This window comes from Enhydra lutris, unplaced genomic scaffold (assembly GCF_002288905.1).
Source record: "Enhydra lutris kenyoni isolate GAN:26980312 unplaced genomic scaffold, ASM228890v2 scaffoldscaffold49, whole genome shotgun sequence".
Lineage (NCBI taxonomy): Eukaryota > Metazoa > Chordata > Mammalia > Carnivora > Mustelidae > Enhydra > Enhydra lutris.
Window position 1 is genome coordinate 4,251,631 of NW_019154133.1, and position 19,974 is coordinate 4,271,604.

Genomic DNA, 19,974 nt, shown 5'->3' on the forward strand with positions numbered 1-19,974 from the left:
GGCTCTCTGCTCGGCAAGGAGCCTGCTTCCTCCTCTCTCTCTGCCTGCCTCTCTGCCTGCTTGTGATCTCTGTCTGTCAAATAAATAAATTAAAAAAAAAAAAAAAAAGATTATTAAAAAAAAAAAAACAGAAAAGAGAAGCTCTACAGGAGAGATTGGCATGTAACCAGTTAACTTAACAAAATGCTGTATGTTGTTTTTAAAGAGACAAATGAGTCAAATGTTTTTAAATGACTCCAAAATTTTGAGTACAGTTTTGCACTAATAATCTTCACTTTTTGAATGACTCTTGCTGTATTTTTACCTCACCACCCCTTCCTCATAGGTAGAAGAAGAAATCCAGACTCTGTCTCAAGTGTTAGCAGCAAAAGAGAAGCATCTAGCAGAGATCAAACGGAAACTTGGGATCAACTCACTGCAGGAACTAAAACAGAACATTGCCAAAGGCTGGCAGGATGTGACAGCAACATCTGCGTATGTTCCCTTGATCATAGATTTTTCTAGAGAATGTAAAGGATGCTTTTGCTCCTTTTGTCTGGGCAGGAGAACTGAAAGGAGATGAGGGTGCTTCTGTAGCTCTTCTTTGGACTACACAGGGCTCTCCCGCCCAGTCCTCAGGTGCATCTGACTCTTCTCTAACTCTGGTCTTCCACACTAGGGGAATAGGGATAGAAAGAAAACCAGCCTCGTCTGTGAGCTGAAATAATAACATTTAAGTTCCAACAGTGTTGTGTGTTGACTTGCTGGAAATGCGTCAAGTCGTCCTCAGGATGACTGGGTAGGGTGGGAGGTGAGGTAGCCAGAGATAAGGAAACAGGATCAGGGAAGGTCTGAGGTCACAAAATCAAAAATGTCGGGGCAGGATTTGAACTCTCGGTTGACCAAGTACAGAGCCAGTCTTTCTTCACCCTTCTCTCTATACAGTGCAAGACTCTTGGTTCATTGCCTCCGATGGGTGCTGGTGGCAGAGGCCCACCCCTCAATCTTCTTATCTTTTCGATCACACAGATTTTGATACGGCATGATCATCATGCAGTTTTGTGTCCCTGCACACAGAGGAGAAAGCTTCTAGGGACAGATTCTAAAGTGTGTTCTTTATGTCTGTATCTTTGGTCCTGGCGCTGAGCTGGTGACCAACGGCAGTGAGGCTGACAGCATCCTGACAGGAAAGCACTAGGTGTCCGCCCCCTTTGAGCCACTTTCTCCTTCAGAAGTCCAGGGAACTAGTCTTTTGACTGTGTATCACCATAAACTTTCTGTTTTTAGTATTTCATCTTGATGGGATAAGTAAAAATGCCCGAGCATTCCTCTCTGTAATGTGAGGATCTTAACCTCTTTGTGGCTCCCATATTCATTTGTTTTTATTTTCCCTTCACTAATCCCTGGATAGATGGGAAGAGGGAGGTGGTCAGTGATAGCTTTAGATTCTAGCAAATACCCCACTCAAGTCATTTTCAGTGTCACACCTTTTATGTACTCTGCCCAGAGTCCCCAAGTCCTTACTCGGTAGCTCTGCAGACCTGCAAAATTAAAAAAAAAAAAAAAAAAAAATCTTGATAGCCCATATAATTTATTTGAATAATAAAGTACACTTGGGCCTTACCTTGCTTCTAATCCCTTTTTAGGACATAAAGTTATAAAAGGCATGGGAGGAATTTGATTTCATTTTTGTTTTGTTTGGCTTCAGTGGAAAAAGCCTTTGGCTCATTTTCATCTCTTCTCCGTGACTGTTTTTGCCCTGTACCCTGATTTCCTTGGCCCTGCCTTCCTAGTCCTCCTTCTGTGTGGCCGTCCCAGGGCACTGGTGAAGACAGCCCCCCAGTGAGGGGTGGAATTCGGGTGAGGGGGGTGACGCCCCCAGCGGTTGTGAAGGAGTTTGGATGTTCTGAAGACAAAATTTGTTTTAATTTTCGAGAGCTCTCTGAGAGGTGGTGATTGTGCTTTAAATAATTGCTATTAGAAAATGTTAGCTTAACTTTTCTTTGTTCTTTTATAATTTAACATAGATACAAAAAGACATCCGAAACCTTATCTCAGGCTGGACAGAAGGCATCAGCTGCTTTCTCATCTGTTGGATCCGTCATCACCAAAAAGCTGGAAGATGTAAAGTATGTCCTCGTTTCTCTTTGCTCATTAAGTAACTGAGGCAGATTGAAGTATGTTGTGGTTGTGTTTACCTCCCGACTTTGGCTGTGGCTAATGCTGGATTCTCTTTGTGAGTGAGGGAGGCCACTCCTTCAAACCGGACCTGAAATTGTGCCTAAATTATTTTAGGTGGAGCCTTCCGACTTTTAGGCATAGCATTCAAAACAGTCATCCTACGAGTATATTTAAGGTTGTTGGAAAATTCTGGTTGTGTACTTTTGTCCTTTTAGTCCTTCCTGATCATGCAGGGTAAGTATGTCTCTCTTAGTTGCAAGTTTGTGGTTGTGGGCCGAGCCTGTTGTCCCGCTGGGGACACGTCCAGGAGCACTGCCTGCACGCTTCGACTGAGACCTGCCTTCAGTTCTGTGTGGGACACTGTTAAACACCGTGGTGTGATGACAGCGTGCTCGTCTGTGTACTGATGTATACTGTAGCTCTCTCTACATCCACGCTTAGGCCCAAATCTTGATACGGAGCTTTGCTTTTCATTTTGCATTTATATTTTAGATTAGTCTGCAGAATTTCTGTGGCAATTTCGATAAAACCACTTCACAGTGCTTTTCAGTGCTTTTGTGTGTCCCTCATCCTGCCCCCCGCCCCATGTCGATTAGAATAGCGCTGAAAGTGACAAACATGGTTTACATTTGCTGTGCTTCTGTTGGCATGAAAATTTTTTTGTTTTACCCACCAAACCCCCAGATTGCATGACTTTGTGCTTTTCATTTGTGGGGAATGTAGCTTTTACAACCAGAATTTGGTTGGTTGAATAAGTTTGGCAATCAATGTATTACATGCTCTGTACCAGAAAACCAAATGACTTGCTTATCGTCTCTGGACTATCGACATTCTAAGCATTGTGTAATAAAACATAGCTTACTGGGATTCTTTGGACAATTGATAAACATCTCACAGGTGCTCTCATTCCTTTTCACACCAGCTTGTTTGTATTTTACCGCAGAATCCAGTTAAAACCTTAATACAACTCTTAAAAAGTAGGTTATTTCATTATTGTAGATTTACCAGAACTTCCTTTCTTTTTTAATGCTTACTGTGGCTTCTTGCAGATTGCAAGCCTTTTCACATTCCTTTAGGTAAGGAGAGCTCGAACCATCCCTGCAGCGCAGCTGGTGTCTAAGACAAGTGTGCTCACATAGATTATCACGCCACGTTGGATGGTTGTTTGTCCACGACGTACTTTTTCTTGCGTTTGGAGTATCTTTTTCTCTAGTGCATACCTATTTTTAAGGGAGGGTTTCTTGTATCCCATGGGTAACGGATAAATTAAAAGAATAATTTGACACTGTGGTTCAGGGATATGGAAATGATTTTGATATTTCTTACTTTTTTTTTTTTTTTTTTGGTAAAAAGAAGCAGCTTAACCATGGCATACAGAATTCCTCCCTTTTAATGTCTGACTTTGTTTTTGATGCTTTCATTTCTTTGGTGCTTTTGTAAGGATGTTAGAATTCTTCACGTGGGTCCCGTTATGTATCTGTAATAGACTACGTATGTATGCCTCATGATGTTAGCCTCCCATCTTATACAGGTTACTCGGGATTTTTTTTAATTATGGTAAAATATACATAAGGTAAAGTATCCCACTACTCCGTACTTTTCCATACTTGTTTTATTAGCTTATAGTTTTTACTGTTTTTTAATTTCTTATGTTCTTAAAATATACACGTAAGGAAATTTCATGGTTGCAAAAGGAAAAATCGTCTACTAGGCTTAAAAAAAAAAAAAAAACACTTTAAAAAGATGTCATCCCAGACCATGCCTTTTAGAAGAAATCTTTGTGATGTTGAACAATCCTCCTCTCTGTCTCCCATACAGACTGTTTTATCCAGTTAATAGAGAAAACGAAGTTGGAGGAAGGACTTTTAGAGAGTAAGCAGGAAAGGCAATGTGGTAGTCTCCATCTCTGTTCCTGTGAATGCGGGTTGTCTTCTCAAGTATTCTGTCTTAAGTAAGGAAATACGTACTTAGAGCTGAGGTCTTTCTGTCCTAATGACACTTGGCTCTGGAAGTCAGAGAAAATCATAGGGGTAAATCAACTCTAAATGCTGAATTATTTAGAGTGAAAACAGTGCTTTAAAAAAAAAAAATCAGCAGTAGGAGGTGATTCTGTATCTTTGGTATTCAATTAAAAATGTCCCAAGCGCTCTAGGCAACCCGTTAAGACCATTTTATCTCAGGTTGTTTGGGGTGAGTGATATTCAGTCACATAATCCATTCTGCTAACGGGAGATTGCATTTTGTGGGACGGGTCCAAAGAACATAACCACAAATCACATACGGTTTTTGTATGGAAAGACCTTAGAATCTTTGAGCGGATGGAGTGGGGATTTTTTTTTTCCTTCAGAGCCCATGATTCTTGGTCATGGCTCTTGGAAGAATAAAGAGGTAAACCAGATGAAGAGTGGTGGGCAGCAAAGCCAAGTTTGTTGAGTGAGAGTCAGTTTTACTGAGGATGATACAAAACTCCCCACGAGGGAGGAAACCCGAGAGGGTTACCGTTGGGAGTTTCTAAGTCTAGGGATTTTTATGAGATGTTGGCGGGTTGTTTTAATCTGGTTAATACGCACCTGTCATCCAATCAGGTTTTGTCCATATGCTCATTTGCCTATCATGGAGTTGTTCACGTGGGAAAGGGTGGAGGGCTCCCTCCAGGGTATTGTAGAATAATCTTTTAGGAGCGAGCCCTGGTCCCTGCCTGCCTTTCTTCTGACTCTCCTCCGTTAATAATATAGCATGTATTGATATGTGAAGGTTAAAGTAAGGCTTTTGATTAAAACTTGGAAATTTAGAGACATGAGATTATCTTCTTATCTTCTGAAAGCTAAATTTTATAATTTTCACAGGTTAAAAGTTGGCTAAAGTCACGTAAATCATTTCTAGGTCAAGAAGCCCTGATCGTAATCTGATTTAATGTGTTCAGATATCATAAAAACATATGAAAACATATGTACTAGAAATACATAATAGAAAACCTATAGAAAGAAAGACCACATCTTTTAGGTCCGTGAGTTCAGGGAGCCAGTACTGGCCCCAGAAACTGTCCAGGGAGAGGGAACGTGGACAGTAGGTTTTGACGGTTTCAGTCCCAACAAGGCCTTTTCTCTTGTGGAGACTGATACAGGAGGCCTTTCTGCCAAGTGCTTGAAATAGCTGGTTAATCCTGTCAACTACCCTTTGAGTCCCTGCTTACCCAGCAAGCCTGAGGCGATGATTTCTCTCTCTGACTGAATTGTGGATGATTTGCTGACGTGAATTATTAGATTCGGCAACAGTTTTTATGCCACATTGTCAGTTAATAAACTGGCACTTGGGATTTAGAAATTTGTCTTACACCTCAAGTGGGTGTGTGAGGAGGACGAAGCAGAGGAAACAAGAGAGATGGAGAGATCTGTTTTGAATGCCCTGAAAATTAGGTGTGGGGCGGCCAGACATGGGGCAGGGTAATGGGAGGCCTTGTAGGGACAGCCAGCTCCACCCGCCCCCGGGTGGTATGTTCATATCCACCCCTCTCCTGTTTGCTTATTTTCTACACATACGTGCTGAGCTTTGACTCATGATTTTAATTTTTTGAGAGGAATTTTGAAAGAGCCTTCTCATTTTCCTTGGTGCCAGTATTAAACCTCAGTTTTTAGTATTCAAGTATAGTGTTGTAATTCAGTAGTCTCTCTGGCAGTACCTTTGATATATGTAGGAGGAAGTGCTCATTAACTTTGCCCTTATTTCCAAAGGAAGTTTCTCCTTTTTATGTGTGTATTTCTTCATAAAAACCTCTACATTTTTGGGGGGGGTGCTCATTAAAGTAACTCCGGACAATTCTGTTTTGCTGAAAATTTCCACCACTTAATGGGAAAAGAAATGACGTCTTCTCTTTCAGAGAGTACTTCTTGATTAGAATTTGGGAAGCTTTATTGAACTTTTCTCCCTTTCACGCACATATTTCCTAACTTCAGTTACCACGATTGTTCATTCATTCATTCTTTCATTCAAAAGTATTTGTTTGAATGCTAGCCATGTGCCAGCCCCTGGTCTGGACTGTGTGGCTCGAGTTACCACTGAAATAACTGGGTACAATGTGAAAGTTTTAACTATAATCTAATGTGAAATAAATGTTAACGTGTGTTTCCATTAAAGTCCTCAGTAGTAGTAGTAATAATGGTGAATTAATTATTCTCCAGGCAAGGCTCTGTATAGTCCCTCTGAAGGAGGTGCTGTTATTTATTTATTTATTTTTTTAATTGTACGGAAGAAACAAAGCCACCGAGAGATTAAGTGACTTCCCCAAGGTCACATAGCTAAGTGGTTGAAGGCTGAGACTTGAACCCCAGCAGCACCCTAGTTCTGGAGCCTGCATTCTTCTTCTCCGCATTGTTTTGCTTCCCCAAAGCCATGATGGTTGAAGAATATGTCCCTCTAGGCACTGCCCGGTGGTTACCTTGGTTTATCATTTTCAGTCAAGGAATTACCATGAGGGCAGAACGGAATAATAACACAGCGTGACTGGCGCATAGTAAGCATTAACCGTTCACCCTTCCCCTCCTTTCTCTGTGTCCTACCTACTCCTTCCTTCCTTCCTTCCTCATTCCTCCTTTTATGCAGCCTTCTTCATAGTGATTAGGGGTGAAGAGATCAAGTAACTGGGTAAGAAACAAGGAAAATGTAAAAAAAAAATTCAGTTTTTTGAAAGAATAACTTTTCTAAAGTAAGAGTAAATACAAGATTGAGAAGCATTTAGTGAGAACCTGGTTGCTATCTGGTTTCTTTTTTGGTCAGTGTTTTGAGGAACCCAGATTTACATTACTACTTTTGATACTATATATTTAAGGGTTGCCATTCAAGATGGAAAAATTTTAACAACATTTGCCTTATGGTTGTTAACTAATCCTCACAATGTATCTATTAAAGACCGCTCTGGTCTCCTAGCAACATGGCTTTTTGCTTCTGAAGTTTTCCATAGTTAAACTTCAGTGAGATTGGAGATGTTAGGTAAGTTGAGGCAAGTTGAAGCTTTGTGTAGCTTTCCATAGGGAATCTAGGAGAGCAAGAACAGCTGCCCTGGGAATTACAGACTAGCCACCAACAAAATGGAATTTCTTCTATATGTGGATTACAGAGAAGTTCAAATAACTGAGTAGATTTGAAATTGCTGGGTACTCCTTGTACTCCCTATCAACATGGCTACTTCAGATGCAGGGAGACCCACACTTCATATGAATCTGTGTTACTTTGATCTCATTCTCTGTTCAGTGAGTATATTTTTAACCTTACTGTGAAATACAAAACCTAAAGAAAGGTGCTCACAACCAAATTCAACTCCATGATTTATCACAAAATAAACACCTTATCATTATCACTTCCTTCCTTTTCCTTATGTATTCCCACAAAAACATTAAGTGTGTGTATTCTTCCCTTTGTCTTTGCGGCTAATGGCTAATGGAAGTTCGACACTAGCAAGTAGGACCCTGAAGGCCTTACAAGAGATGCTACATTGTTTCTTATATTTCTCCAAGTGATCATTTTTAACATTCTTCTTTAAGTCACACTGCAGAAATCATTTATTGGGGCCTGTGAGGTGCTTCATAACGTAAGTGCCCCAGATTGTCAGCTTCTGACTTGGTTTTCTTGGAAGGATATTGGTAGTCCTTTCTTGTAATAACAGTGTAAAAATCAAACATTTAAAAAGTTATCTGTATTTCCAATATTACTGTTTTCTCCTGTTTACCTTATTTGTCAGTTTACCCTTTTCTTCCTGATGTCTCCTTGCATTGATGTTCCATTACCATCTATCTTCTTACTTAATCGGGGGAGACCCCTTGATTAGACTCATGTGTAGCTCTCCACTGCCTTCTTGTTTCCATTCTCCATCCCCTGATAATTCCAGGTGACTTACAATTCCGTTCTTCAACTTTATGGCCCCAGGGCTGATTTCTTACATGTAGGATAATCCTGAAGTAACTTGTGCTCCAGATGTTGAATTTAGTACGATTAAAACTTGATGCACTTAGAATGCGTTTTATGATTATTTCTTCCACTTTGCCTTTGACCCCATTCCCTCTTAACTAGCTTGTATGTTCAAGGGGCACAGAGCTCCCCAAATGACCATTGGAAGGAATAAGCTTTTACATGGTGCTTAGGGACAGTGGCTAGGATTAGCTGTGGACTTCTGAAATTGGCAATTTTGCCACCTATTTCCTCATTTTGTCAATACTGTGAATTCAGTGAGTGAGTCCCACGAACAAGCAGTTTATCACACATTCAGCTGTAACTCTTCTCCTTTTGCCAGAATTTGGTAATTTTTGCCAAAATGAATGTTCTAGCGAAGAGTCTTGGTTATGAGGAACAAAATATTGTGTAAATTAGCTGACCTAAGAAGGGGAATGTGCTTCACAGAAAGAGAATCCAAGAAGAGGAAAGGAAGCAAGTCCTGGACCCACCCAGACTAGGCGTGCTGATTGGAAAGCTGGTAGAAATCAAGGTCGCTTCCAGAAACCAAGGAAACCATTGTTCCTCTCCCACCTGCTCCTCCCCTCCCCCTAACCTTCCCCACATGGTCCTCTCTCCTTTCTTTCCTCTACCTCCCTCTGTGCTTCTGTTCAGTACTTTTTTTTGGGAACTCGCTTCCTTTGCTGTCTTGCAGCTTTGCCCTTCCTGGTCCCATAAAAGGTCTTCCTTAACATCTAAGCCTGCATAACTTTATTAGCTCATGTACTTAGCCACTAACTGACCAATGGCTTAGTGTCCTAATTACAAAATCCCAGGATAAGAAAATAACCTTAATTGGTCTCTTTTTTTCCTCCCCTTTTCTTCGTTCAGTCCAAACAATTTGTAGATGAGCAGGAGGTTAGTTGTGGTTAGGGCTCCACTGCTCCAGTTATCATCACTGAGGATGATGGAAAGTGGCTGGAGAAATGTGATTATGCAGACAGACTTTAGAAGGGTCTAAGCTATCGCAAACTACTGTAATTAAAACAATTAGAATTGTAAACTAAGAAGGATGATTTTTATTCCTCTTTGTCCTTCAAATATGGATCCAGCCCACTGCAGTGGATCAAGGAGGAAAAGAATTAGCAAATTCCTCTTAGAGAATAGTCTTATATCCAAGTTATCTACCACTCTTATAGTATAGAGAGAATGGTGAGCTGTATGGCTCTTTGCTTCTGTCATGTACAACATTAAGTATGAAAATGTCCAAATATTTTACCAATTATTTTGATTGTGAACTGCGAGCATATTTTGATTTATGTCAAGATCATACTCCCATGTCACTACATATTAGTGCAAAACTAGATTGCGGGAGCGTCTTTTGAAATGCATTATCATTTGTAAAACAGATTTTTTTGAGAAAACTAAATCACACATGCAATATTCAAATATAATTGAGAATACCTTGGACTGTCCAGCTTAACCGCAGGAAAGATTTCCTGCCAAAAGTGCTGTGCCAGTGATCAGAATATTTCAAGGACAACAATCATATCATCAATTTACAGTGACTTTGTGAGCCATAATATTAAAGTACTTTCATTTTGTGAGGTGGTCTCTATGGGAGATGGCTGAGAGTAGATAACCTTGAACCTGGGTGGTCAGTGAACCACATTGCCCTAGAGAAGGAAGCTGGTCCTGGTAAAACAAAGGGCCAGATGGTATTTGAATGACCATTAAGAACATTTAGTTAATGGGGATGAAATACAAGTGTCTTTTATTAGAAAATTGATACTACTACTAAGGAGTGATCTCTGATCTGACTTGAAGTTGTCAAATAGGTGATTTATTTTGGTCTGATCACAAATCTGTGGGAGAAAAACAGCTACTGGAGCCCTTCTTCAGCCTCATTTGTGTGTGTGTGTGTGCGCACGCGCGCGCGCCTCTATGTGTGCTTTGTTTGTTTGTTTGTTTGTTTGTTTTTTTGAGGGGAGGCGGTGAACATTGAATTAGGAATCAGGAAGACCCAGGTTCCATTCTTGATTCTACTATGACCCTGGGTAAATCATTTAGCTTCTGAGCCTTGGTGCTAGATGACCCACAGTGAAAGCACTGTAGTTTCCAAAGTGCTGTAAAATGTAAGGTTGAATTATTAGTTCTATCAACTTACGTGGTTTAAATTGGCTCATGAAGAGCACCTGACTGGCTCAGTCTGTGGAGGATGTGACTCTTGATCTTGGGGTCATGAGTTCAAGCCCATGTTGGGTATAGAGATTATTTTAATAGATAAATAAATAAACAAACTAAAAAATTTTTTTGAAAAATTTTTAACAAATTGGCTCAAGAATAAAAATAATTTTGGAATGACTTTGATCCCCTCCACCTCAAAAAGTAGATTAAGTCTTCATGGTGCCAAAAGAATAAGCTTCTAGAAAGAAGGGTTTTATCATGTCTAATCACGGTACTAACTTCATGTCTATCTCTTTTTAATGCTGCCTCTTAGTATCCGCTCCATTCAACATTCAATTAGCATGCCTGCTATGAGGTAAAGTATATTTTTACAAAATGTACTTGATCTTACTTAGTACTTATTCTTTACTTAGCTGTTGAACTTGAACTGTTCTGAAACAGAGACCTAGGGTTCTGCTCTACGTCAGCTGAGCGTCATACTCTGTCAGTTTCATTCACTCTACGTGTGATGTTAAGAGGGTGTGAGAGATACATTCAAGATTTGTGATTAAAAAAAAATTATCTCTCTTATATTTTGAAAACCCATAATATTGTTTCATATCTTTAATCTGCTTAATTGAAAACATGAACACGACTCATCTAACGAAGCTGCTTTTTCGCAGCTATAATACGTGTCCCACCACATCTGCCTACATTAGCTTTAATTGCTCCTCTTCTCTTCCATCCTTCCAGTTCCACTTCCCTCATCTCACGGTGACATTTGGATCCAGCTGTGATTTAATTGTATAGTCCGCTTTTATTATGAAACCCATGCAAGTGACGTATGTTATTACCACGCTTACCTCTCTAGGGAGGCAGGGGACTTCCCCCCCGCCCCCATAATTTTTCTTTTTTTAATTTATTTTCAGCGTAACAGTATTCATTGTTTTTGCACCACACCCAGTGCTCTATGCAATTCGTGCCCTCGCCAATACCCACCACCTCCCACCCAACCTCCCATTGAGGTTCCCCCAACCTCCCACCCCCCGCCCCTTCAAAACCCTCAGATTGTTTTTCAGAGTCCATAGTCTCTCATGGTTCACCTCCCCTTCCAATTTCCCTCAACTCCCTTCTCCTCTCCATCTCCCCTTGTCCTCCATGCTATTTGTTATGCTCCACAAATAAGTGAAACCATATGATAATTGACTCTCTCTGCTTGACTTATTTCACTCAGCATAATCTCTTCCAGTCCCGTCCATGTTGCTACAAAAGTTGGGTATTCATCCTTTCTGATGGACGCATAATACTCCATAGTGTATATGGACCACATCTTCCTTATCCATTCGTCCGTTGAAGGGGACTTTTAACCATACATGCTTGGCTAAACTTGTAGCAAACTTCAGAACTACCTGGAGAGCTTGTTAAACCCCCCTGTTTGCTGGGCCCCTCCTCTGGTTTCTGATTTCTGTAAGCCTGAGGTGGGGCCTGAGGACTTGCATTGCCAAAGCTTCCCAAGAGTCACTGATGCATCTGGGGGCCCGCCCCTTGCCACTGGCTGCCCATCCCCACTGTGGGAGGGAGGAGACCCCGTGTTCCCTTCTTCACCTTTTCCATCTAGGGTAACATGAAGGATATTCGAGGTCAGGTGAAGTCTGGCAGTTTGGAAACCCAGATGTGAGCAACATAGGTGCTGTGATCCTCCGTAATTAATACAGATGAGTGGGAAGGCCTGTGAAGGCCTGGGCTCCGAGTGCTCTGTCCCCCGGGGAAGCTTTGTGATGTCGACGAAACCACATCTCTTCCTTTCGGTCTCCCTTTCTTGGTCTCTAATGCTGCTCCCTGGAAACCAGGATCCCTGTTCATGGAAACTTAACGTGGTCTGCTTGTCCTGCTTGGGGATATGGGTTACTGTAGGGCTCTGGCCAGGCAACATGGGAATTTAAACTCGAGTTTTAGAGTATAGTACGGTCACCAAAGGTAAAGTGGCATGACTAGATGGGTGAAATGACAGAATCGATGTTCTACATGCCTTTGTTCCCTCTCCTCACACATGTACTGGACTCCATCTGTTGTCCTGTATGTCTGAGACAGGCCGTTTGTGGAACTGAAGGCATTGTTGTCGAAATCTTAGACCCGAAACGGATCATCTTACCTAGTAATGTCCTATCTAATGATGCAGATTTGTGTGTGTGCCTGCACACACATGTACAGTTAAATATATCGGTCTCTTTGTTGACCGAGAATAATGGTGAAGAGGAATACAGTCAACTAATGGCGCCAAGCTAGTGAGTTTTGTTCAGTGTTTGTAATAGAACTCTTTGTTTTTCTTTCTCTCCATAGAAACTCCCCAACTTTCAAATCATTTGAAGAAAAGGTTGAAAACTTAAAGGCAAGTAGAGACGAATAGTGATGTCTTACTTGGTACCTTAATTTTTTTTTTTTTTTTTTTGCTGTGGGTAAATTATTCTCATTACTCTTTCTTTCTAAAAGTATTTAAAGAGCTTTAATAACTTTATTTACATTATTATGGGTGATGTATTTTCTTTTAATCCATTTTTTGAGTGTATGTTGTAGCATGGCAGAAGCTAAATGCTGAAAGGAAATGTAGGATTTAAAAAGCAGTAGTACTCGAGAACTTTGTGTGACTCAAATACTTTTATAACCAGATAAAAATTAATATAAATTTTATCGTAGAAAATTAATAAGTACATTACAAAAGCACAAAAAGTAACACACAAAAAAGTTGGTCCTATCACCTACAGTCAGCGATATGTATGTAGTACAACTATGCCTTTGTGCTTTAAGAAGGAATTAACCAAATACCACAACATTTTCCTATGTCATTAAATATTCTTCCTCAAAATTAGGTTTAATGATTGCTTACATGTACCTTCTGACATATATGTTTGTTCAGTCCTCAGTTATTAGACATTTAAGATAATGATGGGGATGCCATGGTGATCATTATTGATGATGCATGATTTTATTTTTTGATGGCTTTGATTTCAGGGAAGGTGGGCATTTTTCCACGACTAGCTTTCTTAATTTGTAAATTGTATTATTTTCAAGATTATATTCAAAATTATAAAATCACCAACTCTTAGGATCACCAGTGGCCAGAAAGGTTGTCTTAGGTCCCATCTACTGCCCAACCTTCTCTACAGAATTTGTGCAAAGCCAGTATTAACTTTCTTCTTAAACTAAATCTGTTAAGTACTGTAGATGTTTTTAAGGATTAAAGGCATTATCTTAAACCCTTTATATAAATCTGCTTAAAAACAAATATTCAGATTCAGTCTTTCAGAATAGTAACTGGAGTCACTTATTTCTAAATGCAACTTTTTTTCCTTCCTTTTTCCTTTTTTTTTTTTTTTTAAGATTTTTAATTTATTTTTTTTGACAGAGACACAGTGAGAGAGGGAACACAAATGGGGAGTGGGAGAGGGAGAACAGGCTTCCTGTGGAGCAGGGAGCCCAATGCAGGGCTTGATCCTAGGACTCGAGGATCATGACCTGAACTGAAAACAGACACTTAAGGACTGAGCCACCCAGGTGCCCCTAAATGCTTCTTTCTTAAATTGCAGAAGCAGGGGATGCTTATGGAAAGAAAACCAAACACTCTTCCAATACCTGGACCTTTTTTTCTTGCACAGACACAAATGCACACCTTTTCTCTTTCTACATAAATGCATAAACATTTTTCAGAAAGGAATCACACTGCACAGACAGTCCTATAACATTGTTTATTCAGCCCCCACTAGCATACGTGCTCTATGATCCCATAGACACAGACACCTGTTCCTTTTAGTCACTGATGCTTCTCAAAGGCCTAGAATAGTCCTTGGCACATTGAAGCAGCTTAATACATATTTGATGAGCAAAATCTTTATCCTAGTTGTTCTTCTAGGTCAGTATGAGACCTGCTCTATTCTTTTTAATGCCTAGTCATGTATTTGAAAATAGACTGTACATTGTAGAAGTCAAGGCTTACTATAATTCAGTTCTCACTATTTGAGGTTTATCGTGATAAGCCTCGCCTTGAAATCTGCCTTAAGCATCAGTTTTTGAAATGACTGGTTGGAAAACCAGACAACTGTATTCTTTTGCCATTGAAGGTGAGGAGAAAAGTCCAGGTCATTTACTACATACTCTCCCTCTGAGTATATTTAGCTTCTATAAATTGTGGTGAAACTTGGCTTTTGAGACATGACTAGGCACCATTCAGATAAAAAACTTGTAATTTTTTTAAAAAGTGAAGTTTATGAAACATAACCTCAAAAGACTGTAAAATATGGTTGTATGCTTGGGATGTAATTTAGCTAGATTACATTTATATTCAATTAAACATCAGGTCTCCATGTACTTAGGTTTAGATTTTGGAATGATTCATGGATCTGGGATTATTGGGCATTTGCCATGTGACAGGGGTAAGCCTCAGAGATACCACAGTGAGCAAGAGACAGAGACCCTTTTTGTAAGATGGGTAGACAATTTAATGGTCAATGAAAATAAAGTGAGGTCAGGTGCCACGACAGGGAGACTCGGGGATGCAGTGGGACTAGTAGCAGGAATGTCTGACCTGGCCTAGGAGGGAAGATAAGGGGAAGGCTTCCCACAGGACACAATAATATAAATGGAGGCTTTGAGGTTGAGGGGAATGTTTGCAGCTTTGGAGCCCTTTTCAGGAATACCAGGAACTTTGCTGTGCTTGTAGGGTAGTGAGCAGGAGATGAAGCTAGGGCGATGGGTAGGCCACACTAAAGAATTTGGACTTGGGGCAATGGGAAGCCTTAAAGGATTTCAAACAGTGTGGGTAGAGTATGCTGTGCATTTTGGAAAGATCACTGGTGCCCTGCAGAGCTGAGGGAACGAAGACTGGTGTCAGGAAGACTAGTTAGGACAAAGGAGTTGTAATCCAGGCCAAGATGGTGGTGAGGCAAGTTAAGGTAGTGCCCATGGGACAGGTTTCAGAGATGTTTAGAATTTAGAAATGACAGCCTGAAAGTCGGCGTTGGATTGGATGTGGCACAAGATGGGAAGGATCAAGGATTCTCTCCCAGGTATCCGACTGGGCCAACTAGGTAGCTGCTACAGCCGATTAAAGTTAAGGAGGAATAGAGAAGGGACCAGTTGTAGAAAGAGTCCTGCATTAGACGTGTTGAATTGCAAGGGTTTTAAACTTTTCCTGTAATAAAGAAATGTGTTTTAATAAATTAGTAAATATGCAGTGGACAAAAGTCGTGCAGATTTTCCAAACAGTTTAAGGATCGTGGATGGGAAACCAAAGAGAGTGAGAGAAAATTTCAGCTAGATTCCAACTGATAATGTGGCTAGTCAGTTATGATTCAACTAAGAGCAGGGTCAAGTTAAACCTACCGTGAGTTGCTTTGTGGGTTACTGACTGGTTTCCCAATGTTAGTCAGCTGTCCCGTTGGTCAGTAAGGAGATGTAACAGAGAGCATAGATAGGTCAGTGTTGTTAAGGATGAAATGACATAATAAGGGTTTTGAAAAGCATAAAGTATGATACAAACGTAAGGCAGACCTATTCATGCAGACAGATGTTCACTGACAAAATTTCAGGCCAGATAAATTGGAGTAGTGCTTCACACACTGTAACTTGTCTAGGAAGCCCCTGGAGATCTCTAGATGGAGGTGGGGAGGCTGGGCTGAGCCTACATGTCTAACAGGCTCCCAGGGGACACTGAGTCAGTCTGGGGATCTTTGCACCACACTGTAAGTAGCAGCGCATTAGGAGGTTTTATGCTGTAACTGGGAAAACCAGATCGATTTCTTTGCTTGTCAGATTCAGTATTTCTTGAATGAGTGTAGCTGAATGAACAGTCTGATGGAGCTAAAGTGTTTTCCAAATATTGAGAGACTGCCAATAGATATTCGAGAGTAGTAGGTCTTCAGAAGTTTTTTGGGCAGATTTTCCTGGGAGGAATGATGAGCAGATGGGAAAAAAGAGGAGCGCTAGCATCTACCAATCTGAGTATTCCCGCAGAGGACCCCCCGCACGGTTTTCTGTTTAACTGCGTGGAACACTGCAGCAGTACTGAACTCCGCGCCTATATGACCGTCGCTGGGCTAGCAGGTTCCGGATGGATTTGATCCTCAAAGTAAAATTTGAGTTACTTTTTGGCAGAGTCAGCTGAGTTTATGTTTCGCGATGTCTTGTCCTTTTTGAACCTTTTTTTTTTTTTTTTAAGTCTAAAGTAGGGGGAACCAAGCCAGCTGGCGGGGATTTTGGCGAAGTCTTGAATTCAACGGCAAATGCCAGTGCCGGCGCCCCAGAGCCTCTTCCAGAACAGACGCAGGCGAACCCGTGAGGCCCTCACCTTTGTTCGGCTGCCCACTGCCAGATGCTGCAGGCAAGATCCAAGCACGTCTCGTCAACAGTCGTCGCCGCGAATTTCCACCAGATGTGCTTTCACTTAGCTTTACATACTCATTTGACCAAATAGTTTGTGGGTTGAACAGAATAAAACTATCTTCACCTCTGATTCCTGGGAAATACCCTCTAATGTGCATTTAAGGGCCCTGATTTAGGAAACACTATTATAAAACAACAACAACAACAACAACAACAACAACAACAACAACACATGTAATCCCTGGGGATCCTCATTAGAATGATCTAAGAAGCTTCAGGTTATCATACTTGCTTTCCTCCTTTACAAAATTGCTCTGGATCTGGGATGCCACTTTGATCTTTGTCTTCAATACGATTTTCTTGTCTCCTTCTTGAACCTCTGGGTATTTGATTGCTAACTAAAATGTTCTTTAAAATTTCCTGAATCCTGGTTATTACAAGTTTTGGCATAATTTTCTTTAGCTCCGAGGGAAGAACGACCAGCTACAGGAAATGTTTCTTGAATAAACATTGTTCTGGTAGAAGGTAATCTTGTATCTTGTGTGTCTGAAGACAGCAGACTAAGTATAAATAAGTTAGCTCGACTTCCAGTTTGTTACAGTTTGGTAAGTGACGACATGTGCAGCGGTTCAGAGTCCTAGATGACTTGAGAGCGGAACCCTCACATTCTTGTCACCGTTTGTGATAATAACACGTTCAGTGTATTTGTTATTATGCGACTTCTCTCGACTTACTTGTCGTGAGACTAAATTTCTAGTTTCAGAGTAGGTTGCAAAATAACATTTTGATTCAGGCGTCTCCTAATTACCAGTAGGTTGGAATAGGAACACTCATCACCTGTTCCATTCAAAAGCCTGAACATTGTTTAGATCTCAGTAGCTGTAAAAATGCTAAAATCAATCACATTAGGGGGAACGTTGCTGTCTTCATTTAATTCATTTAGCACCATTTAAAAATGAGCACACAAAGTTGTATGACTAATATAACTTGAAAAGATTTTATACTAAGGGGTTGGTGATAACTCCTGAGGATTTAATGCATAAGTGATACTGTAGACATTGCCCCTCTACTTTGAAAAAAATGGCAGGGCTGAATGAACCAAAGCCTCTAGAAGTATCTGCATGGAGGCCAAGGTACTCTCTTCTAATTACTTACTTATTTGTCACTATGACCTTTCATTATTCTGTGTATGGTTATGGCCTATAATGTTGTATTTGTTATTTATCAAGCTGTAATTGTTTTAGTATTGTTTATGCCAAATGTTAATTGCCAAGCTTGGAGTGACCTGAGGCATTTTTTTTTTTTTAAGCATGACTAGATTTACTTCAGGATAAATTATCTTACGAAAACCAAATTTGAAAAGCCACAAGTGTTGGTTGTTATGAGTAACACGCTGCCATTCTTGATTGCTAGAGTTTTTGTTATAGCATTTTAGATGCAACCGAAAATATGCTCTATTAAATGTAAAAAGCCTAATAAATTCTGTATATGAGTCTTATAGGTCTCAATATTTATTGTGAGACCAGTGATCTGGAAACAGCTTGTATTAAATAATCAACTGGTGTCTATGCAAAAAAACAAAAAAACAAAAAAACAAAAAACATAACTTTTTTTTTTTTTAACTATCTGCTTTAAATCACTGCGTAATGGTGTCAGACTAACATATATATTATTTCCTTGAAGAGGCTTTAAGGCAGTTGCCCAGTTGTTGAAGTGCTGTCCTGGAGGACTGGATCTGTAAAAATTTGTCTTTTTATAGAAATACTGTGGTTACTCATCATAACTGTTAAATTATTTTTTTTTCCAACCAGTCTTTCATTTTTCTTTTCTTTTTTTTTTTAAATCACAACATCCTCTTTTCATCACATTGTTTTTTGGGTGTCCTGCCCTGTTACTATCTTTCAACTTTAGCTGAGTGGAATATATTTAGATCTCTGCTTTATAATGAGAAATGATAGACTAAGGAATGGAAAATGGGATGGTAGTATGTGGGTACTTGGTGATGGTCATGAAAGAAATTGGGAGAATGGCTTTTCCAGACATCTACCTTTACTTAATTTCAAATGATTTAATCTTTTGCAAAGTACTCTGCATCTTAAAAGTAGTAGTAAAAAGTAGTGAGAGGTTGAATTTAGACAAACATATGGAGGTAGAAATATTATTCAGAATAGTCATTGTGGAAGATTCAATATTACGAATTCACAGATATTTAAGAAATTTGGAACACAGTAATTATTAAAAATACCAGAGAGGTCCTGGTCATGCTATTGAATTTTGTGTTTGACACTGAAAGAAAACAGTAACTTGAGAGTGAAATCTCAGATGTTTAAGTGAACAAGAAGTGTGAAAGAAGGAAATCTCTGAAATTAACCTCTTTTTACAAAGGATTGTCTTCAATTTATGGAGTTTGTGGAAAATAAAGCAAGAGTTCTCATGCTTATGAGGCCAAAGTAATCAATGGAAGAGAGAATTCACTGGATTATTCTTTTAGTAACTCAAACTACTGAAATAGAGAAGGAAAAAATTTGGAATCACTGTTTCTGGATTTGTTTGTCATGAAATGCACACTATTTTTTTTTTTTTTTTTTTGTATAGTATTTGAAAACAATAAAAATTCTGTAATTTGGGTATGGGTTCTTTTTGTATGTATTACATGTCAGGGAAAGAGGTGAATCCATTATTACAACTTCTCTCCAGACACTTGGTAATTTAGATATGGGGAAAAAACCGTAAGTAGCTATATGGAATTAGTGTATCAAAACTGAACAAGCTACATGTTTATTATAAGTGACTATTTGGTTTATGTATGTAGAGGAGATGCTGCATAAGGTCCCATGTCAACATCATATGTGTTTCTTTATAGCTTTTAAGACCCAGATGAAAAATCAGATTTTCTTGCCCATACCAAAGAAACATTTGGTGATTAATTTGGGACCGACCTATTGTAATTGGATTAATTATAGAGACTGTGTTGGGTTAGACTTAATATAAAGCAGTTATCACTTTTCAGTAAACCTGCAAACCTTATACAATTAATGCCCATATTATTCAGACTCTGAAATCAAAATGAACCAAAATCACAATGAGTGGAAACAACTCTTAGTTTATAAGCCTTCAGAGGGCAGGGGCTGCAAGTACCTATCACCAGCCAGGATTTCGTACTTACATAAATGCTACTTGGTGACTAAATTTCTTGCCAACTCTCATACACAATTTTGATTACGGAGTGAGGTGGTTTGGTAGTGTGATTCTTTTAATTTGGTGGTTTTCCTAGCATACAGTAAAAACCCAACACCAATTTTATTGGAATATTTGTAAGTGGGTATGATTTTTTGCTTTAACACTCCATTT

At 39.7% G+C, this 19,974-nt stretch overlaps 1 protein-coding gene across 5 annotated transcripts in view; it reads left to right on the forward strand.

Moving 5' to 3' along the window:
• LOC111156820 (tumor protein D52) overlaps window positions 1-17,152 on the forward strand; it is a 104,064-nt gene extending 86,912 nt beyond the window's left edge. For 2 of the 5 annotated variants that reach the window (XM_022517910.1, XM_022517906.1), the window contains exons 3-8: window positions 326-474; window positions 2,007-2,108; window positions 3,210-3,236; window positions 10,583-10,624; window positions 12,589-12,637; window positions 16,460-17,152. In XM_022517910.1, the coding sequence (XP_022373618.1) occupies window positions 326-474; window positions 2,007-2,108; window positions 3,210-3,236; window positions 10,583-10,624; window positions 12,589-12,637; window positions 16,460-16,579 (489 nt within the window). In that variant the 3' untranslated portion in view covers window positions 16,580-17,152. The remainder of the gene's footprint in view (window positions 1-325; window positions 475-2,006; window positions 2,109-3,209; window positions 3,237-10,582; window positions 10,625-12,588; window positions 12,638-16,459) is intronic. The other 3 variants (XM_022517908.1, XM_022517907.1, XM_022517909.1) reach the window with 3 other exon arrangements.
• The last annotated feature ends 2,822 nt before the right edge of the window (window positions 17,153-19,974 follow it).